At 40.2% G+C, this 24,212-nt stretch overlaps 1 protein-coding gene across 1 annotated transcript in view; it reads left to right on the top strand.

Annotated features, from left to right (window-relative positions):
* LOC134220133 (MOXD1 homolog 1) overlaps nucleotides 1–23,136 on the top strand; it is a 217,699-nt gene extending 194,563 nt beyond the window's left edge. Inside the window, exons 3-6 of the mRNA XM_062699127.1 lie at nucleotides 10,003–10,295; nucleotides 10,870–11,548; nucleotides 11,613–12,143; nucleotides 21,104–23,136. Of these exons, the coding sequence (XP_062555111.1) occupies nucleotides 10,003–10,295; nucleotides 10,870–11,548; nucleotides 11,613–12,143; nucleotides 21,104–21,271 (1,671 nt within the window). The 3' untranslated portion in view covers nucleotides 21,272–23,136. The remainder of the gene's footprint in view (nucleotides 1–10,002; nucleotides 10,296–10,869; nucleotides 11,549–11,612; nucleotides 12,144–21,103) is intronic.
* The last annotated feature ends 1,076 nt before the right edge of the window (nucleotides 23,137–24,212 follow it).

Raw genomic sequence — 24,212 nt, 5'->3', positions numbered from 1 at the left:
GTAGAGCCATAGAAGAAGAAGAAGAAGAAGAACTTATAATTTATTTTGCAAATAAAGAAGAGAATGTAGCATCCAAGTAACCGTTTGTTATGACACAACTGACCATCATCTGAATAATAAATCATTAGGGGGATTCACTTAACGGCGTAGGTTGCTGCGTATCTGATTATAGAAATGTTTCACACCCAATCACAAGGGACATATTTCAAATCGCCTATGAAACATTTCCATAAACAGATACACAGCCTACGCCGTTAAGTGAATCCCCCTATTATCTTTCCAACCCTCTACAACAGCGGTTCTCAACCTGGGGTACATGTACCCCTGGGGGTACCTTTGATGGCCCTAGGGGGTACCTCGGAAAAAATGCATAATGGCGGACGTATTACAATTCCAATCGGAGCTTATTGATAAAGTTTTGATAATTCTGAATTTTTTTATTTCAAAACTTTGTCTTGTACATAATATGCATGGCGATCAGTAAATCAAAGCCAATTGAACCCCACCCTCCTCAACCAGAACAGCGTATGAGAAGTTGCGGAACAAAAAATCAAACGGATATAACGTCGACTGATCAAATTTAAAAAATCTTAAATGCAATCTACTTGATCTAAACAAAATGTTGAATAATATGATAAAAACATGCTTTTGAATTAAAATCTAGAATCTAAAGGTTCGGAAGCCTCCGTTTCAGAGACATGAAGGTTTTTTTTTTCAGAAAAGCTCGGTTGCTTCGTTGCAAGATGATTAAAAGCATCCTTCTACACTTCTCGGATACCTTCTTCAGACCAGCTCGAATGCCTCCTTTCAAGATGTTCAGAATCCTTTATGCAAAACCCGAGCAGCACATGTCAGTAAAAATGGTTGCAGCAACTCGTAACCCATATGTGGAACACGCGTGCTGCTAGGGAAGGTTCGGAAGCCTCCTTTTCAAGAGCCCTATGTCTCCTTCCAAGTCGCCCGGAAGCCTCATTTTAAGAAAGTCAGAAGCCTCTTTTCAAAAAGCTTGGATTGATCCTTTCAAGAAGATCGGAAGTTTTTTTTTTCAAAAAGCTAGGAAGCCTCCTTTCAAGAGGCTCGGAAGCCTCCTTTCAAGAGGCTCGGAAGCCTCCTTTCAAGAGGCTCGGAAGCCTCCTTTCAAGAGGCTCGGAAGCCTCCTTTCAAGAGGCTCGGAAGCCTCCTTTCAAGAGGCTCGGAAGCCTCCTTTCAAGAGGCTCGGAAGCCTCCTTTCAAGAGGCTCGGAAGCCTACTAGAGGAGGGCAAAAAACCTTTTTTCAAAAAGCTAGGACGGCTCCTTTCAGAGGCTCGAAAGCCTACCCTCAAGTGAATCGGAAGCCTCTCTTTAAGACCCTTGAAAGCTTAAATTCAAGAAGCTCGGAATTCTTTTTTCAAGAGGCTTGGAAACATACTTTCAACAGGCCCAGAAGCCTCCTTTCAAGTGGTTCGATAGTTGCCATTCGAGAGGCCTGAAAGCCGCCATTCAAGAGGCTCGAAAGCCATCATTCAAGATGCTCGAAAGCCTCTTATCAAGAGCTGCGGAAGCCTATTTTCAAGAGATTCAGAGGCTCCTTTCAAGAGGTTCGGAAGCCTCCCTTCATAGGGCTCAGAATTATTCTTTCAAGAGGCTTGGAAGCTTACTTTCAAGAGGGGGTACCTCAATTAATGCAAAAGTTCCAAGGGGTACCTCTCAAGAAAAAGGTTGAGAACCGCTGCTCTTCAAGTGTACTGCCGAAATCTGGAAAAGTGACGAAACAGCCATTTTACAACATGCAATTTTTCCATTTTTCTGTTGAAGAGCTCGATGAGTAGTACTCGCTAAAACCATTTTTGAAAAATGGCGTATACGTCACTTTTTCAGATTATGGCAGTGAAGTTCACTCTTCTACACGACGTAGCGACGTAGCATTGTCGGGTATTTGAAACGAAGTCGACGGAACGATTGATTCAACGAAAGGCGGTCGCGCTGCAGCAAGAAACCATGCAGAACATGTAACGCTATTGACGGAAGCGAGACAGCAGACCCCCCTTTTTCAAGAGAAGAAACGTCGCCTCGAAAAGCGGAGTGCGAGGAGATGGAACAGCTTGTCGTGACCCGGACGAAGTTTCTAATATCGACCGTTCGTCGCAACAATACTCAGCAAACTATGCTCCGTCGTCTATTTGTTCTGACACCGACTCGAAAAACCGAGTTTGATTCTTGAATAAACATCAATTTGGTTCCATCTGAACCTTATGTAAATTTCCCATATGACAATATTTCTTTAATCTAAATTTTACAATGCGAACGGCTCAATACAAACATAATCCAATTCAAAACCAATACCAATCTATATTCGAATCAATAAAAAAATCCAAAATAAAATAAAACCCAAATCCAATCAAAATTCAATCTAAATCCAATACAAATACAATCCTACTCAAATTAACTTCAATGCAATCCAAATTCAATCCAAATCCTCTCTAATCCAAATCGAATCTAAATTTTACAAAAATCCAAATACAATCTGAAATTCACCAAATCAAATCTAAATCCGAATTCAATCCAGATCTTTTTCAATTCTAATCCAATTTAAATCCAAACCAAATCCTATCCACATACAATCCAATTCCAATCCAAATCCAATCCAGATTCAATACAAATCCAATTCGAATTCAATTCAAATCCAATTCCAAGTCCAATCCAAATCTAACCTCAATGCAATCTAAATCTAAACCAAATCTAATCCAACTTTAACCTGAATTTTACAAAAATCCAAATCCGATCTGAATTCAATTAAAATCCAATCCTTTTTCAATCCAAATTCAATACAAATCCAAATCCAATTTCAATCCATATCCAATGAAAATCCAATCCAATTTCAATCCAAAACTAATACAAATCCAATCCAAATGAAATCCTAATTAAATCCATATTCAACCCAAAGTCAATTCCAATCTAACCCAATTCCAATTTAAACCCAATCCAAATTCAACCCAAATCAAATCCAAATTAGATTCAAATCTAATCCAATCTCTGATCCAAATGCAATCCCAATCAAAATCATAGACATAGGACATAGACCATAATACTCGGGGCGACTCAAGGTTACAATTTACTTAATTCAGGATGGACGGGGTAGGGATTTGGGTTTAGGTTATTCCAGCTGCTCATCCGGGCGTTTGACGTTGGAAAAGGTTTTGCATGACGTCGTGCTCGATTTTGATTCAGCAGGGAGTATCTTCCGGATGGCCAGGGCTTCGTGGTACACGGAACAGAAAAATAGAATCGAACAAGAGAAAAATTTGTTTGTGTAATTATACCAAATCGAGTATTACGAAGACCCACTACTGTCTAAGCGACTGTCGGATGTGTCAGATGTGTCAGAATTGAAGAGGCTAAAGAAAACATTTGCTGAATCACGTGCAGAAACGTCCATGGCTATATTTCGTAAGACTAATATCTATATTGATGAATTCGATTATTGATAGGGATTTGTGCCTCAGGGATTTGTTCAGATTAATCTAATTGAACCCAACGTATAACTATAGGTCAGTGCCAAGTTGACCTTCAAGTAATCTCAGCGTTGTTGTCAGTCCAGCGTTGTTTGATCCAATTAGGATGCCCGGTGTTGCTGCGTTGTAACTGATTCCGGAAGACCTGGGATTTCTCGAGTAACGTTGCTAATCCACAAAAATCAAAAGGGAAGTGGTTCACCATCGTCGATTCCTACGTTCTGCCATCGATTGCTCTACTAGTGTCATATCCGATCCGTCATCCAAGAACGTAAAGTTATCACCAGACTTCCCTTTCCAAAAAAATTTCACTGGAAGAATTTGGAAGAGAGTGGATTTCTTGGTGGCATCGTGCGCGTTTATCCTATCTCCAGGGTTCTCATCTTTTTTCTGCACCTGTACCTGGGGACGATTAATGTTTCTGTGCACCCGCATGCAACAAATGGTGGTGTCGTTGCTGGCAGCCATCTACGCCGCAAACCGCTTGTATCTTACAAGGGCGTTGTCCGTGTTTGCCTAGACACGTGCGACAGAGGTGATGATCTTGGATTGTTTTTCAGCGGCTGTTCAGGTCCCACGTTTTGAATATTTGGCAATCCTCCACCTTGTGATAACGCCCATTGCACGCCAAGCACAGTACTTCTTTGACCTCCACCTTCGTGCATAGTTCGGTAGCTGTGTGAGCGTTGAGAAAGCTTTTGCTTAAACCACATTCTCCTCGTCCCGATCGCGATTGTCCGGAATCTGTTGTGACTGTAACATCCGTAGCAGCTGCCACCAACATCGACATGAAACGGCAAATGTGCGTAGATCAACCGTCGAGAACTGGTGTTTGTACAGCGCTCAGTTCAAACGCTGTTGTGCAAGTACTTTGTCGACCAGCTCTCGCAGTAGCACTGGGTTGAACAAATGTGCCACTTGCCCAGTCGCTTAGATGTCATCGCACAGATTTTGAACCGCCATCCCGAACACGATGAGCGTCTAATCCAAATCCAGTCCAACTCTAATCCAAATCTAATCTAAATTGTACAAAAATCGAAATCCAGATCTTTGGATCAATCCAGGTCCTTTTCAATTCTTATCCAAATTCAATCCAAATACAACGCAAATCATATCTTGTTCTAATCAATATTTACTCCAGAACAAATCCTCCAATCTACTCAGTGTTGATCCTTTATTTTCATTATGCAATTTTGTTTACCCTTTTCCATATTGTGTTTTGTTTTAATTTGCTCATCAATCACGTATTTTAGCCTTCAGTGTTGGTTTTTCCAATTATGCTTTTTTTCGGTTATCTATTTTAATGTCAGCAAGTGGCATACTCCTACTATGCTCTACCCTTCCGTTGGGAAGCCTACCGAAGACGCTAGCATTCTTCATTGTTTTTTTTTTGTTTGTTTATCATTTCGCCAACTTTTTTGCCATAAATTTTTGTTTTTCACTTTGTGCTGTTTTTTGCACCCTTTTTTGTCACCCGGCCTACTCCTCTGCCCTTCCGCCAACTTTTTTGCCTTGCCGGCCTACTCCTTTGCCGGGGACGGAGACATTCTTACGTCATTTTTCTTTTTGCTTCCGTTTTTTAGTTCACCAGCAGCCGAATTCCGGTCAATAAATCTCTTGAAAGAAAAGAAATTCTCGAAGAGATTTTCGAAATTTTCTTATTTTGGAATTCCGACGAAACCGTGAAAGAAATTTTTTGACAGATGAAAAAGAAAACGAGAATTTAAATTTCTTCGAAATTTTCGATGGAGAAATTCGATAAGAGATTTTTCTTGGATGTAATTTGAAGGTATAATTGTGTCTTCACTTCCCATAGGAGTGTAAAATAATATGGGAAATATTCTCGGTTCCCTGGGCATGCATCCATTGTACTTATTTGCCACTCAAGATACATACTCATGCAATGGCAAGAATAGAAAAGCTTTCATTTAATAACTGTGGGAATGCTAACAGAACGCTAAGTTAAAAATAAGGCCAAGTTTCATTTGGAATGTAGAGCCATTGAAGAAGAAGAAGAAGAAGAATCGTGTTTGATTGATCATTTGATAAAAAAAAATTTCAAGGCAAACATTCTAAAACATCCAAATAATTTCAATACCATGTGCACATCAACTATCATAAAAAAAGCTAAGCTAAAGCTAAGCTAAAGCTAAGCTAAAGCTAAGCTAAAGCTAAGCTAAAGCTAAGCTAAAGCTAAGCTAAAGCTAAGCTAAAGCTAAGCTAAAGCTAAGCTAAAGCTAAGCTAAAGCTAAGCTAAAGCTAAGCTAAAGCTAAGCTAAAGCTAAGCTAAAGCTAAGCTAAAGCTAAGCTAAAGCTGAGCTAAGCCAAATGCTATTGTTTCGGTATATTCGAGGTAATAAAATCAGAGCATTCGTTATTTTCAGACAGTTAGAAATCACAACAATGTTGCTGTTCCTGCATATTTTCATCACTAGATTGAATATGCTTATCATTTTCTATCCGTCCATTATTTCAGTAACAATAAACTAAAGCAAGTTTTATTTGCGATATGAGGATGTTTTGAGCAATCAGTACACAAATAGTTATCAAAAGACATCTAGTGGAAAATATGTGAACTAATATTTTTCTTCGCAAGAAATTTTAGTTTTTCTTTCTCTTCAGTCTATCGGAATACGGTATGAAGAGAAGAAATTTTTGGAAAGAGAAAGCGAATTTATAAATCTCTATTCATAAAGAAATTTTCCAGTTTTTTCTTTAACCTTCGGAATTCGGCTGCAGAACATATATTTTGTTTACCAGAGATTTACACTGGGTGCTCAACAATCTTTAAAAAAAATCACTGTTTCAATTCTACCGAAACATGTTTCTAAGCTCGACCGTTCGTCGCAACAATACTCAACAAACTCTACTCCGTCGTCGATTTGTTCTGACACCGACTCGAAAAACCATAAACATTTTTGTTTTACCTCTATACACGCTGATTTGAGTTACTCAATAAATAACTGCATACACTGAAAATAATCCACACGATCGAACATAATGCAAAAACATGATGAACTCAGTTTCCTTGTCATACAAATTGTTTAATGAAGTTCCCATCTCTTCGGTAGATCTAACACATTTGGTGTACTGTAATTAAAATGAATTTGCAACGTTCTAAGCAAATTAATTTCTTTTGGAAATCCATGGTACATTAACGTCTAACACAAGACGATTCTTACTAAATGTAAAGCCACAACAATCAATCGTGTTTGGCATGTTTATTTTGCTACAACCAACAAAGTAATATTTATGTTGATATTTACGTTGAAGGTTGACATTTGAGCGGCGAACTGAGAAGTTAATTCCATTTTACTCGCAGTTTAAGTTCAAAATAAAACTAATTTTGACAATAAAAATGTTGATTTATCTTCGGAACTCATTCGCTGAAAAATATTGTCCATTAATTTTAAGTAGGTAAGTGTTTAAACTACATTGGGATGTGTATTCATAATTCAAAATTATGTATTCACTTCACAGCAAAATGATTGTCCTCAGCTGTAAGCCAGGCCAGTGGAAATCATTTCTGGCACAGTATCAACAAAAACAGAGACCAAAACCATAACAGGTAATATCGCAAGTAATCTAATGCTATTATAAGATCCAGTTTTCCGCGAGCGGTAATGGCCGCCAGCTTGCCTGCGGGTTAGTCTCTGATTTGACGTTTCTGGAGGTCAACTGCACCCACCATTCGAGCATTTTGATCAATGTGTAATATAAGAAGGCTTGAATTCACTGAATCAGCACCTTCTTATATGCCACATTGGTCAGCTTGCTCGGAGCAGTGGGTGCAGTTGACCTCCAAAAACGTCAAATCAGAGACTGACCCGCAGGCAAGCTATGGCTATTACCGCTTGCGGAAAACTGGATAGAGTGAAACTTTTCCAGCTTTAGCTCGCAAAATAAACTACCATGAATTGCCATCTGCCGAACCCGTGACCCCGGAGCACAGTAATCACCCGACAGCCAGGGTCTTCTTTCATCAATCGTAAAATAAAAATAGAATATTTTTTTCAAGAAATGTTTTATTCTGACAATAAATTGTAAATTGAGAATAAACAGACATGTTATATAAAAATTAAAAATCAGTTGTTCATTGGTGTATTAAGATGAGAATAACTGAGAAAACGAGAAAAGGATAAAAATGGTTTCTTTTAAATTTAACTTTTACGCAATTAAAACTTTATTGATTGAAACTGTGGAAAAGTTACATTTTCGTACATTGATTTATTATGTTATCCACGTTATTTTCATTGGAGAAAATAGAAGTAAACTTTCAAATCGCCCACCATATGTTAACGTGTAATATTAGTTGATTCATGAAGGAACACAAGTAGTGAAAAATAACGTGTGTGACATGTGGAATAGTGGTTTAGAATTATTTCAGTGTATCATTAGAACATATGTCAAATGTAGATTACAAAGAGTGACTGATTTTTGGTATTTTTCAATAATAATTTTATCATAACCCCTGAATCCAATCTTATCTACTACATTCTTCCCTTTCTCTACTCTTGAGATGTTTTATACTTAGAATGTCAATATTGCAAATATCTTTGGTTCTTGAATAAACATCAATTCTATTCCTTCTGAACCTTATGTAAATTTTATATATGACAAGATATGGAAAACCAATGCGAACAACTCAATACAAACGCAATCCAATTCAAAACCAATATCAATCCATATCAGAATCAATAAAAAAAATCCAAAATTAATCAAATCCACTCAAAATTCAATCAAAATTTCATCTAAATCCAATCCAAATTCAATTCTACTCAAATAAACTTAAATGCAATCCAAATTCAATAATAGTTTTATCACAACTCCTCAATCAAATCTTATCCAGCTGTGTCGCCCAAGTAATCAAAAATTCCTTCAAAAGTACGTTTTTCGCTTAATCAGCTCAGTCAAAAACTCAACGCATCCCGCAAAGGCTTCATGCCGATATGTGCAGGGATACGAATGGGAGCATCTTGACGGACAAACGTGTGGTTATCGAAAGGATGAAGCAGGAACACTTAAATGGCGCTGAGAGCACAGACAGTGAGAGTCAAGGCAGCGGAGGAGATGGTGATGGAAGCCAACCAGCCCGCACATTGAGGGAAGTTAAGGATGCCATCCAACAGCCCAAGACCAATAAAGCAGCTGGTAAGAATGGCATAGGAGCTGAGCTCATCATGGTGGGTCCGGAAAAGCTGGCCGTTTGCCTGCACAAAATGATAGTCAGAATCCGGGAAACTGAACAGTTTCCTCGATGAGTGGAAGGACGGAGTTATATGGCCTGAGAACTTTCGAGCTGTCACCATCCTTAATCCCGTCTACAAAGTGATATCCCACATCATCCAATACCGGACACCTCCCAATACCGGGCACTTCCCAAAACGATACCAGCAGAAGTCCCTCCACCATCTTATTCAGTACAAAAGAAAGCTATTGAAAAGTTCTTTACCTGCATAGAATATCAGATCCTCATGTTGTAAACTTTGTACAAAATATGAGCTTGAACAAAAATGCCAAAAAAATATGTTTCGCATTACTTTAGAAGGTTTGAATCAACCATTTTAAAATCAATCGAAAGCATTCTGATTATGTGGAGATGGTCATATTAGTCATATTTTAAATAACAATCATGATTTGTTAGATATATAACGTAACTGCGGTGCAAAATCAATTTCTATATCAGGTAGCTGTCCCCCGGTTCCAGACAGTAAGATTTTTCAAGTGATAAAATAGCCATTCTCTACACCAAACTTACTTCAAATCAATTGTTTCTTCTAGCTAAGTATCAGAAAGACACAGAAATAAGCAGAAACAAAAATTGAAGATGACATTTTTGGAGATTTTGGAGTAGATTGTAAGAAATTTAGCCGGAGAGCCAAATAAGCTCTACTAACACATTTTAACATCTAAAACTTAAAGCAAACGAGAAATATTAATATCCTAAATCATGTCTTTACTCACGTAACAGGAACTTGGTCATATGTGAACATGATGAAAATGTCCGGTACTTGGGGACACTTTCCTGAACCGTAAAATTTTTCACCAAAATTCATCATCAAAATTCATCCTCCTGAAACGTGTTCAAATGATCAAATAAAGTTTGTATGATCCATCAATGTTCGAATGTTGTGTATATGGTATACAAGTAAACATAATCCGGATAATTGGAGATTCGTTATATGGCTTATGTGTCCGGCACTGGGGATCTCCCCCTAAACCTTTCGCTTTCGAATGCGTCTTGGTACGGACCACGTGTGAAGAGATAAGGAAGAGAGAATAGTGGTCACATATTAGTTGAACTTATATTGCTATCCATTTACTTTTCACTAAAGGTTGCACAAATATCCTATGCCCAGGGATGCCACATCCAAGAATTTTTTAGACCGAACCGGGATTCGTACATTGCCACCTTCAAAACAATTTAACTTATGCAAATACCTATTGCATTTTTGCCTTAACTATAACTCATAATCTAACCTCACTTCGTATTCCTTCAATTCCATACAGACCGACACAATGAAGGTACTCTGGTCGTACGGTGATCGCGATCCGGTGCACGGTGATTTGAAGGATCATGGGAAAAATCGTGGTGCCCGTTCCATCCACTTCTTGGGACCATCGTTCAAAAAACCAACGGAACCGCAACTGAAAAATGACATCCGCCAGTGGGACGTCACGGTGAAAAATGTCTCTATCGATGCCAGCATGGACACGCTGTATTGGTGCAAAATTTTGAAAGCACCAACCTTGAGGGAGAAACACCACATCATTGGATACGAGGCCATATTGACCAAGGAAAGGTAAGTTTGATTAATTTCCATATTTTGTAATTTGCTGTTGAACCGAATCTTTCATTATGTTCATATTCTATTGAACAGAGACAATACATTTATTACGTGAGAGATTTTTTTGAGATTTTCAGTCCATTTTCCTCGCATAAATAGTAACAATATAAATAAAACGTTTTCTTTGTATACAGCATAATTATCAGCAGCATTAAACATTTTCACCGCTAAATATTTCGCTCACTTGTATATAGATGAGAATAAAAATCTAAAATTGTAATCTAAAGTGCAAAGTATCATAATTCACTAAGATAATCCGTGCATGGATAGTCATAGAACGACGTTTCCTTATGAAAGCGTTTACCTACACATATGATAAATTGAACGTGATTGAAAGTGAAGAATGTCTCGTTGCACCGTTTCGCATAATTAACCTCAACGATGTGCTACCTAGAAAAGCAATCAATTGCGGGATTGCATATATCAGTTCTCTCCGCGACGATGCTATACCATTCATTGGCTACATCCATCGCTTATTACCATAGTTGCGCAGCTTTATCAAACTACATAATTCCAATCTATATTGCAGCTCGACGAAACAACCGCTTGTACACCATATGACCTTGTTCGAGTGCTCGCCAAACTCCTATCCCGGTTCGGACCCAAATTCGTGGGACGTGTGGGTTAAGAGCAGTGGAGCAGTTTGCAACAGCAATCTGCTTACACCACGCGATTGGGATTCGTGCATCACACCGGTTGCCACGTGGGGTGTTGGCGCCTCAGGGCAATTCCTTCCCGAGCATATCGGTATTCCGATCGGGGGTAACAAAGGTGGAGCCAAGTACTATATGCTTGAAGTACACTACGACAATCCGCGCGCTAAACGCGTTTTGGACCACTCTGGATTCCGGATGCACTACACGAGACATGTTCGTCAGCACGACGCCGGCATGTTGATTTCTGGGGTTTCGATTTCCGACACTCAAATGATTCCGCCGGGTCAGAAACTGTATCGCAATGTTGGCATTTGCGGTCCATCGTGTACTGGGGCTGTGTTTCCCGAGGATGGAATAAATATTGTTTCGGCAGCGTTGCATTCCCATGTAGCTGGGCGCAAAATGAAACTGAGGCATGTGCGAGAAGGCAAGGAGCTTCCCCGTATAGTAGAAGACGATAATTACGATCAAAGTTTCCAGCAAATTCGACAGCTGGAGAATGAAACCAATATTCTGCCCGGGGACTATCTTATAACGGACTGCGCTTACGAGGTACTTTGTCACGTTTTAAATCTCTAATTATAACAATTATTCGAACTTTCCTCTTCCTTTGCAGACAATCGGCCGAAAACGACCTACACTAGGAGGCTACTCAACTAAGCAAGAAATGTGCCTTTCCTTCATCACATATTATCCCAAAATCGAGTTAGCCGGATGTTACAGCATGACTCCGGTGAAAGAATTCTTCGAAACGTTCGGAGTGTTTCAGTTCTACTCAATGAACATGACAGACGTGGAAAATTTGTTCCTTTACAACGGAAACATTCTTGACCTGCTTCCAACCACGGTGTTCCCCAACTTCGCACCCGGCGGCGACATAGACGACGAGCAGAACCAAATCGCCATCAAAGCCCTGCAGAACGCGAAAGAGTACAGCATCGTCGATGAGGAAGATATCCTGTACAAGGAATCCATCCTGAACAAGCTGATCATCTCCGATCCGGTGGAATTCCACGATCGGACGTTTTTGTCGCACCTGAACCAACTGCCCTGGCAGGAGCCGTTGTTCACCAGGCGGGTGGAGCAAAGCATCCTGACTGGAAAGCATATGACTTTCTGCCGGGTCTCGAATGAATCTATTTCAGTGGTAAGTTAGTTCTTGATGCTTCCCTGTGATTAGGCTTACCAAATGGTATCTTTTGGGAGGACATGTCTTCCTTTTTCAAATGGCTGCCTCATTAGCCGTGCGGTCCTCACCTCGAGTACAAATGTAAATTTATAGGTGATTAGCATATCTGAAAACCATTTTTTCGTGTAATTAAGATATCGAATCAGTCTTCGGGTAAATACGTTACACACGCGTTGCTTTTCCGTCTTTGTATTATCATAAACATGGCGTCGAAATAATTAGTCGCTTATCAAGGCGATTTCCAATACATTTCCTTCCCAGTGCGCTCATGGAGATGCAGAGGATTTCTCGGTCTTTTATAGCAATGAGTGTTGAACTAATTTTCCTCCCCCTATCCTAATCGACTGTGAGGACGTGGCCGCCATCGTTATTAGTCTTGAATTGAAGAAACTCCGAAGAATGTACAGTGAGAATAGCTTTGACAAAATGCCCGAGCAAAGTCCGAAAACATAATGAGAGCATATAGAAAACATATTTTGATATTGATATCAAAATGAAATCATAATTTGTTTTCAAATATGAATCATCATGACTGATTACATATTTTGATCTCATTTTGCTGTTGATTTCTAAATTGTATGATCTGACATCAAACTGTGTACTTATTTTGTTATCGGAACCAATATCAAAATTAGTTTTCGATTTGCTCTCATCGATAGCAGGAATAGTTTTCAATTTGATGTCACAGTAAGATTTTTCTGCTGTAGATTTTGATCTTTTAACCGTTAAAACGACTAAAAGGATATCAACCTGAGTTATCAAAATTAGGCGATTTCACTAAAACAAAATTAGTTATCGATTTGCTCTCAAGCTTTGCTCGGGTGGCACTTCCTTCGTTTGACCAAAAGTCATTTGTTCGAATGCCACTTGGTCGAATAACACGTTAAGGTCAGGCGATCATTAAAGCTAAAGGGCATTTTCTTCCAATTGAGCACGGCAACCGTCTTTTTTGGCCAAAGCAAAGTTCGACCAAATCGGCCAAAAAACTATGCTGGATGGGCTTCGACCAAATGGTGTGTTCGGTCAAACGACAAATATTTTGAATAAGATAAATTACTCTTCCAATTCTTCCGTATGTTTTTCCAGGAATTACTTTGGATATTCCTTCACGAATTTCTCCGAATATTCCTTCCTGAAATCTTCTCAAGGAAACCCTGCGGATATTAGAAAATCCTCCGGATGTTCGCCCAGGAATCCATTCGGACATTTCTTCAGGAATCTTCCCGGACACTTTTTCAGTAATTCCTCCGAATATTCCTCCACGAGTTCCTCCGCATATTTCTTCAGGGATTCCACCAGATATTCTTCTAGGATTTCGTCCAGATATTCTTCCAGAAATTCTTTTGAATATTTTTCCGGATAATCCTTCAGAAATTCCTCCGGATTTTCTTTCATGAATTCATCTTGATATGCTTCAAGAATACCTCCGGATATTTCTTCAGAATTCCCCCGGGCCCCGGATGTTCCTCAAGGAATTCTTCCAGATATTCCTCCAGAGGTTTCTTCGGATATTCCTCCAGAAATTCTTCCGGATAATCCTCCACAAATTCCTTTGGATATTCCTCCAAGATTCCTGGAAAATATCAAGTGGAGAAATATCCGTAGGCATTCCTGGAGGAATATCTGAAAAAATTACTGGAGGAATATCCGAAGGAATTCTTGACGAAATATCTGGAGGAATTCCAGGAGGGATTGTTGGACGAATGTCCGGAGGAACTCTTGGGCGAGTATCCGGAGCAGCTCCTGGACGAAAATCTGAAAGAATACTTGGAGGAAAACCCGCAGGAATTCCTGAAGGAATATTCAGATGAATTCCTGGTGGAACATCCGGAAGAATTGCAGAAGGAATATGTGGAGGAATATCCCAACGAATTCCTGGAGGAACAATTCGGAACAATTCCTGGAGGAGTATTCGGAAGATTTCTTGTGGAATACTTAAATAATTTCTGGAGGAATTCCTGGAGGAATATTTAAAAAATCCTGGAGAAATATCCGGACGAAGTCCTTGAGTAATATCCGAAGGAATATCAGAAGGAGTATTTGGAGAAACTCCTGGAGAATGATCAGAAGGAATTCCTGGAGGAATATGCAAAAGAATTCTTGGTAAAATATCCGGAAGAATTCCTGGAGGAATATCCGGAGGATTTGCTGTAGGAATATCCGGAGGAGGAATCTCTGAAACAGTATTCGATATATCAGGAGGATATTAGGGGCCCTTCTTAGCCGTGCGGTAAGACGCGCGGCTACAAAGCAAGACCATGCTGAGGGTGGCTGGGTTCGATTCCCGGTGCCGGTCTAGGCAATTTGCGGGTTGGAAATTGTCTCGACTACCCTGGGCATAAAAGTATCATCGTGTTAGCCTCATGATATACGAATGCAAAAATGGTAACTTGGCTTAGAAACCTCACAGTTAATAACTGTGGAAGTGCTAAATGAACTCTAAACTACGAGGCGGCTCTGTCCCAGTGTGGGGATGTAATGCCAATAAGAAGAAGATATCCGGTGGAATATCCGAAGGAATATCTAATGGAATATCCGAAGGATATTGGGGGCCCTCCTTAGCCGTGCGGAGAAATATCCGGACCAATTCTCTGAGGAATATCTGGAGGATTATTCGGAGGAATCCCTGGAGATTTTCTTTGAAAAAACGCGTTTGCTCGGAATAAAAAAATGGGTAGAACGAGACCATTGCGATTCGAGTGTTCATGGTTTTGTACGTTTGGTGATCCGATGGTCCTCCGGCAGAATTACAGGGAATCGTAGATCGAAAGGCTGAAATTCTGCTCGCTTCCCTCATTCAATCCCTCTATCCTGCGCCATCTTCTTCGTATTCTTCTTAACGCCGCGGCACTCGAAACAATGCATCTGAAACGTACTATCTTACTTTCCACTGTCTGCGCGTAGCTCGCAGCGTTCCGATTGGCAGTTATTTTGCCGTTTGCTAATAGTTCGATACGCCATCGTTCTAATCAACACCTTCCACTTCGAGATCGGGAAAGAAAAACCGCTGGCAGTTTTCTCAGCAACAAGTGTTCCCGAAGATCCTCCGTAATATTTGCCGACGGTAGGAGCTTTTTCGGCCAATCTTTCTCTCGGTCGTATAGAAACTGTGGGCCTCGTACCCACGGACCACTTGGACGTAGATCTGGTTCTACTCCGTCATGGTTACTTTTATCCTCGTCAGTACTCTCCACCGGTCTGCTAGTCCCGTTGAGCTCAGGATCTCTCCGATGCGAAAACGAACAAATGGTTTGTAGCGACACTGATCGGATCGAATCCGCGATAGTATCACCCCTGCCTCTATCCAATGAAGCACTTTACTGACGGATATGTTATGCATTTCGCGCACCGTATGCTACATCCATGCACCCAGTACCACCACACAAAGTTCCAGATCTTCTCCCGGCTAATCACTAGCGCGCACTTCATCTCTCCACGCACCACAGTTCGAAAATATGCCGCACACCCATACCCCGTCTCTTCCGCATTCGCAAACCTTTACAGCTGTACGTCACGGGTTTCATCGGACATCGGTATTATCTACATGGTAACTTGAGGGGGCCTCCTTAGCCGTGCGGTAAGACGCGCGGCTACAAAGCAAGACCATGTTGAGGGTGGCTGGGTTCGATTCCCGGTGCCGGTCTAGGTAATTTTCGGATTGGAAATTGTCTCGACTTCCCTGGGCATAAAAGTATCATCGTTGTTAGCCTCATGATATACGAATGCAAAAATGGTAACCTGGCTTAGAAACCTCGCAGTTAATAACTGTGGAAGTGCTTAATGAACACTAAGCTGCGAGGCGGCTCTATCCCAGTGTGGGGATGTAATGCCAATAAGAAGAAGAAGAAGAAGACATGGTAACTTGAACGACTCCGCCAATACACTTGTCCACCGCGTCCACTTTTCGTATGACAGGTCGTCTCACTGACACCCTGATGTTCTCCACAGATCTTGACCAGCATTTTACCCAGAACGGGGCGAGGAGACTAACCGGTCAAACTGGGTATCATCCGCTTGGTGGGACGTTCTTCTCCTCGGAGGACTTTAGAACACTCAAACTTTGATGCAGTCTCAAACCAGAAGGCGTCTTCAATTTTTTCCCACACTACGCCGAGCGAACGTTTGTATTCTGCAGCTTTATCTTCGCTGAAGTGTACTCCCGATTCGCCGCTTTGCTCGCCAACCTTATGCAGAAGCGCAATAGAATTAGACCACGTTAGACGCCCAGTTCCTAATTCTAAAACCGCCACGTGAAAGAACGTATCTCACTTCGCTGGCACTCTGGATTGCATCTTCTACTATGTCCAAACTGTCGTAATAGTCGTCTCCGCAAGCTGCTCCACATTGACATTATTCACCTTTCACGTGATCACGTGGATCCGAAAGTCGCTACGTCCATCACGTATATTTGCGGAACCACGTTGCGGTCGTTACATGACATAAACAGGAATCTCAGTGCCTGCTTGTCCTCCTATATGATATGGATTTGTTGGTACATTTCCTGGATGTCACCTCTAAAGGCGATCGGAAATGGTAGATGACTGACGGAGAGGGGGCTAACATATCCGACTATCACCGTGTTTGTTCAGGTATACTCTACACAGCTTCTGCATCTCTACCTCTATCTCATTTACCGGAGTTCATCGCCATTCCCGATCAGATGATCCTTTTACTAACAGGTTCAGCATGTCCTCAACGCGTGATCCTTCGCTTGGCTTCTGTTCTTTTCTCCCAGGATATGCTCGCTCGTTCACTGACAGCAGTGTGAACTCCTAAACTTCGGACACATCTGAAACTATTTCGGTGGTGAAGTTCGTGAACATCATTAGCGGACTGTTCACTTTTCCACGCATGTAATTTAATGGCAACTTGTCGACCAACTCGTTCATTGGGTTGTTCATGTGGTCTCCGAGCTGTACACCTTTAATATGATCGTACCGTTGCTTCACCATAATCTCGAAGTTAATGAAGGTCTCCAGCCGATCACCCGCAGGTGCATTCTTCACTTTCGTCAGCAGCTTCTGTGGCGTTCCGAATAGATTCCTCAAATCGCCAATAACATACGAAAACGAATCTATCAGAACTAGCCCACTCCTGAGTGCCTCAAATGCCTCTCCTTGCTGAAAGACAGTGGCCAGACTTCCGATTCTCTAGGAAACTTTAGAAGATGCTAGGACACTACTTTCCGAGCGGCCAGCTGTTGTTTCGAGATACGGCCCGTTAGCACCTTGATTGCTCTACACGCTGCTATTTTGGCTCCTGCTGACCCTTCGTTGGTTTCGCTTTCTTCGTCCAATTCGTCTCTTCTCTCGACGATCAGCGGTACTTTCATCGCAGGCTTCGGCATGGTACAAACCTTGCTGATCTCTGCTTCCACATCCAGTGGGTAGAGGTCACGCCACCGCCGACATTTTTGCATCGGAACGCCGCTGTCATCTGTCACGTCACTGATCTATAATTGTCCGAGCCAATTCAAATTTGTAGAAGTCCACCGAATTTTCCGTGGACATTTAATACGAAGAATCAATAGAATATCCGTAGATTTTTTCGATCAATATCCCCAAAACATCCCGTTGAAACACCAGAATTTCTATTGTGAAAATGGTAATTCTAAAGAATTTCCCATGGGAATTCCGACGAATTTTTTCGTGGCACTGATCATTTGAGACTGCATGGAAAACGACTAAGTCAAAAAGTGGCTGACTTGCTTTTTAGCGTTCAAGTAATTTAGGCGACCTTTATCAGCACTGTGACGAAAGGCCACAGGGCTGAAAGTCATTTGGCCGGAAAGGACATAGGCCAAAAATGGCGTTCGACCGAACAGGTCATTTGGCCAAAAAAGTAGTCTGGCCGAGGAGGTAATTTTGCCCAAAATGCCATTTGACCGAAATTGTTGTTGGCAGAAAGGGTTATTTATCAGAAAATGTTATTTGGACAAATGTCCGTGTGGACGAACTAGTTATATTAAAAAAAAGACTCGTTTGCTGAATAGGTCATTTGTGACCAATGTGACAATGCCGTTTGGCAGAAAGGGTCATGCGGCCGAACAGGTCGACATTTTCCGCCATATGACCCATTCAGAAAATGATATTTTTGGTTGTTTGACGCGTTCCGTCAAACGACTTTTTGGGACAAATTACCAGTTCTACCGTATGTCACATTCAGCCAAATTGCATTTTTGGCCAGCCCATTTTCGACTTAACACAGTTATTGGCCAAACGATCAATTCGGCAAAATGGAATTCGGCTATATGACTCTCATGAGCAAAATCATGAGTCTCTGTTCAGAATCTGAGATTCAGAATGCATCTCTGCTGGCGAGAACAAGCGCGTAATGGGGATGCTTGCCTTTCAGGACCCGAAGGACTATGAAAAACAAAGGCAGCGAAAGTTGGGACTGAATTGAGGCGATAAGAAGCTTCCACGTGAGGCTTCCGGTGTACCAAAAGGATGTAAGCCTCTCGGCTGCTCAGAAGAAATGTTGTGTGGGAAATGGTTAAGCACCGGGTCGTTTAATCATATAACATCGTTTTACCCACTGGCCCACTCTTCACTTACCTTTAGCAGGAGCAATAAATGCTGAAACCCTTGCGGAGAAGTGGAAACCAGCCGGTTCTCTTGACCAAGGTGGACAAAAATCGAGGAAAAGGTGACTTCTCAAAGTGGACTACCAAGACCAAGGCTTGACTACCCCTTTCAAGTACGCAAAATGATCAAGCAATGCAATATGCAATGAGGGAGTGTGGCTCTTAAATGACCTGACCACCACCTGACCAAGCCTATAACGCAGCAATTAATACACCGAATTATCACAAATTATCTCTCCATAGCACGTTTAACACCACTCTCTCCATCTATCTTCAACAAACAATTTACCTTTTCTTCTAATAATTCACATCTATTAAAGGTGGACTTCCTCAGAGGTGCTATTGTTGTAATCACTATGCTAACAAAAGATACAATAGTTTTCAATACTCCGTACTATTTTCTTCAACTAACCGTGCCATAGATTTAAGGTTTTACACCAGTTTCACAATATTACCCTATTTATACTTTACAGAGCACCAGTTCACTGCATAAGCATGCAAATTTTAATGTTTAATTTATGTTTAATTTAACTTTACGGCACGCACTACTGAGTTTTTTTAACTTTCTTTTGGTCCTATTTCGTTTTCACTTTCTTACTATCTTATCAAAAACTGAAAAATCATTCTCCAATTTTTCGTAATAGTTGGCGTCACTTCCGCGCAGGGTATTTGCTTGGGTCAACACCGTTACGGGTTGTTGTCCAGACTCAAACCGCGGAATATACATTGTGGTTGGGCATGAATGAAACGAGGGCTGTATGTCTTTCACGGTATAGTGCCGAATCTTTTTATTTCGGACAGCTGGATCGCCACTAGTCAGTAAGGCTGTCCTACTACTTTTATTAGGAACGGACTGGACGTTTGGTTCTTACTGGCGTGGGGGACGAGACATGGGGATACTTGTGGAGGAGTCAACAAGCTACAAAATTGGGACCAACGGTTACAAGGACTAGGAGAGTACCAACACAAGTTTTAGCAGATAAAATGGCAATCACAGGTAGAAACCAGAAGGTGTTTCTGGACTGATCCACGATTTTTCTGAACAAATTACCTCCAGGCCAACATCCGGGGTGCAAAGCTGCTTCTGTGAGCCCACAAGAAATTCCGACCTTGAACGAGATGAGGTCGACACCCTTTTTCCCAAGGAAGGATATCACTTAAATTGTTGATGATCTTTACTTTTAAAACTCCTGTTGAGATTAAATCGATACAAACTGTCTTTGAAAATCGGCCTTTATTAACGGCAGATCAAAGCTGCAATTATGATAAAATTTATTCATATTATTGTATATAAGTATTATTTTCTATATTTTCTATTGTCTTCTATATTTTCTATATGTCTTTCGATTATGGACTTACGATTTTAGTTTGCCTTCTTCTCCTTGGCTACCCTTCCTTCCTACGATTATGAGCTACTGTCTATTCTATTTCTTGCAGAAATTTCTACTCAGCCTTCAATTATATGCTGTGAGTCACCGAATAACGTTTGGTCACCCCTGTACCACAGCACTAGTATTCGAATGAAAGAAACAAATTTTAACTCTCGTTTCTTTTTGCTTCTATATCTTACTTACGTTGAATGTTTTGTTATCACCCGACCAGATTTGGTAACACAATAATCGAAACAAAAACAACCTATTGTATAGATATTAATCTTCACCTCGTAACTAAAGCACTATTTTTCTTTTCCAAACTTGCAAACCTGTATTGAATCCAATTTTTGTTTGTTTATGTTCTCCCGGATGACACTATTTCCCTTTCCTCTTTTCCTACTTCTTCGAGTATCAATCTACTGCTTGTTTAAGTTCGCTCCACAATGGATGCGACATGACGCGGACCAGTGTTGTCCCAACAACTCCCTTTTATCCACAATTAAAATTTTCTTCAATAAATTATAACATTTGTGTCAATTATTTGTGTTGGATCGAAATTGAAGGCGTACATTTCTCGCGTGATTTTTGAAAACGTCGTAAGTCCAAATGAGAGACTCTCTTTCATTACGCTCTCTTTTGCTAATATCTAGGCTAGTTTAAAATTTGTTGCAATATTTTCACCTCAGCACACTAGACAAAGCTATTTTCTTCAGGTAGGTGCTGGAAAATCCAATGTAAAGGTTAGTATGGCTTTGTAATAGTCGAAAGAGAAAGTAAACAAAGAGAACCTCTCTTTTGGACTTACGACGTTTTCAAAAATCACGCGAGATTTATTCTCTGTATTAGATGTAAACAGAAGCACACTAAAATATCAGAAAAAATCATATTTCTATTGAAACTGGTTTATAAAATGAAGATTATACTCTGCTATAATAGACAAAAAAAATCTCTCTTTTCAGGCGGCTGAAATATTTAAATACCCATCCTTCGAAGCTTTCGTCAAGCCACCGAGTCACTGCCCGTACCACCATTTTATGGAATTCAATCAAGCATCGAACGCGAAGAAATTGTCCAGCACAAAGGCTTTAATTCTACTGCTACTATTAGTCGTACGTCGATATCACTAAACCAGCAAAATTCTTCGAAATGTAATTATCGGCGATCTAACCGTTTTACCTTAAGCTCCTTTTCACCTATCCTAACTTATTTACACTTCCCTCCCTGTGCCCAAACTTGGTTCATCTTTAAATGAAAAAAAACCTCTGAATTTGTCATGTTTTATGCCCTGTAACTTCTGAGACATATTGCGCCAAAAAAATCCTCTCGGGACTTAAGCTTTCAAAGTCAAATGTATGTTGGTTTGTACGGCTTTGTACTCTTCGCAAAAGAACTCTAAAATAACGCTTGACATGTAAGGAAACCATTATGAGCCCTATGGTTCTACAATATATTTCTCTTTGCAAAAAAATATGCTCTCTGATTTTGCACAATTCAAAGATTGTCAACCTAATCTTAATTCATTGAATGCATTTAATAGAAGGGTGTTTGAATTAATAACTGATATTTCAATCAGTCAAAATATGTCACGTCGGTGCCGCGCAAACTAAAAGTCTATTATTTTGACGATTTTGACAGATTGAAATTACATTTACATAATTCAAACATACAGTAAATCAGGATTATATGATTTTTTTTTGCAAAAGGGATAGTCAACTCTGCTCATGAAACATTCAGAGGCTTATTTTCTCCCATTTAAAGTGTGCTACTCAAAATATTTATCCAGCTCTTACTTAACTTAGCGCTATGTAATTAAGCAGTTTATATAATGTTAGCTATTTAATTTATTCATTTCTGGCGTAAAAATCTTCATATCCTGTGCTATTCCCATCGCGTTTGGTTTGTGAGCGCTAAAAAATCCTTCGATCGTTTTAGATCTCACCTATCCAGGAGATCAGACCACTATTCTACAATAAAGTAGCTATAAGGAAAAAAAATCAGTAAAATGAACAACGATCAACTGGGTTGGGAACATACACAAACTACCATTACCAAGTGTGGGAAGCTGAATAATAAATAATAATTCAGCTCTCCACGTTTGTCGATGGCGGCCATGCTTTCTACATTTCAGAAGTTTAGGCAAAAACATATCTCCAAGAAGACTTCCAGAAATATCAAAAATTAAATTGAACGATGGATTCAAATTTACCCACCGTTATCTAACGTGGATAGTTGGATATATGTACCTATAATGCATGTAGTTAGCACATGGTCCTAAAACTTTAGTTCATTCCTCTAGCTGTATCTATATCTCCAATTATTCAAACAAAATATTTATCAACGGATCACTCGTAAGAGAAAAAGCATGCCAAAGTTTAATATAATTTTCTACGAAAATTCGAGTAAATAGATTGTATCAAATCGATTAGTCTGCACTAATGCTCACTCATAGAGGATAAGATAATGGTTAGCAGTCATAAGCTACTTATTATTGCTACTTTAGTATTCACCTGTTTCGCTTTATACGTTTTTGAGACGCAAAATGACCGGCCCATGTACGTCAGCCTGTTTTTTTTAACGCATATGCATTAGTGCGATAAGGAGTATCCCATTGAATGAGATGACCAAGCGCGTGGACTTCGTCTTATTTAATGATGAATACTGTCTACCGCAATTTCGTGCACTCTGTGTAAAATGAAACACATGTATGTCCACTGATTCAATGTAAATACATAATTGATAATAATAATGCCTGGATTTGCAAATTTAGTGAATGTTTCATTATTATAATTCGAAAAATGTTAATGGCTGCACTATTGACGCGTAATATTTAAACCACAACTGGTAATAATATATAATGCGAAAACAAATTTAAAATCAAGTTAATACGAAAATGTATACAATTTAACAATGTAATTCAATTATAAGTTAAGTTATTCTCGGCCTCATCCAAAACATCACAAACGAAATAAAAACATTATAATTAAATATTAAATTATGCATTTATTTTATCCGAAATTCAAATAAAACATCAGTTAAGGTCATTCCTTCTCGAGCTACCGTGCGAGGCAGTCGTCCAATCTTGTACATCCGGGTTCCACTTCGGGTTTTCACTACCTGTTGCGCGCGCGAATTGCCTCCCTGTGCAGATCCAGGCTGAACGAGACTTATCTCCACACGCAACGGGATATTAGCAAAGACTTGTGTCGAAGCGGACCGACTCTAATAGATTTCACTCGGGATTCTCGATCCTTGCTAGTTGCCTTGCTCTGAAAGCCTATGCGATGCAACCAAGAAGAGAGTTTCATCTACTCGAGACTGAACTACCGTGTGGAAATACTTTCCTTCCTAATCTTCCCGCTAGTATACTTTGCTCAGAAAGTCTATGCTGCAGAAGAGTGGAAGTCAGTCTTTCCTTACTGGATGCCAGGGAATTTTCGGTCTTAATCAACGGACAGTCGTCTTTAGACTAAATCGAAAACTTCAAACTTTATTGATTCTTCAGGGTATATATACATGAATTTTGCTTATTCTACATTTTTACAATTTTTGGTTATTGCCGTTCTGCCCGCGCCCATCGAGCCGCCGTATGGACTCGATGCGCGCGTTCAGAACGTGGTGCTGCTGAGTCTAGCACAAACAAATCGAACTGACCTACACTCACAAAAAACTCCGCATTATATTCATGAGTTTACACATGGATTTTTGCAATGGGGGTTGCCAAATGCATTCCATATTTTTGACACATATATTTCATGCGCCCGCATGAATTACATGAGCGTTCATACATACTATCTATGTGGGTCATCGTATCCATGTGTGAATTTGTATGCAATTTGGGATGTGCCGACACATGATATGCATACATATTTCAAAATACATGGATTTTTGCCATAAAGTATGTGTCGATTTTCCTGAGTGTATGCTGGTACCCCGTAGAAAATTTGACAACTGGAATCGACCGATTTCGTCGGGTACAATCGGCCGATTGTTGCAACCTACGCTTATGAGATTTTAACACAGGCGTGGGTCAATTAATCACCCTATTTAATATCATTCCGACGAAATAGC

This window comes from Armigeres subalbatus, chromosome 3 (genome assembly GCF_024139115.2).
Source record: "Armigeres subalbatus isolate Guangzhou_Male chromosome 3, GZ_Asu_2, whole genome shotgun sequence".
Lineage (NCBI taxonomy): Eukaryota > Metazoa > Arthropoda > Insecta > Diptera > Culicidae > Armigeres > Armigeres subalbatus.
The sequence above is the reverse complement of the archived record's forward strand: the minus strand, read 5'-3'. Positions and strand labels throughout refer to the sequence as shown.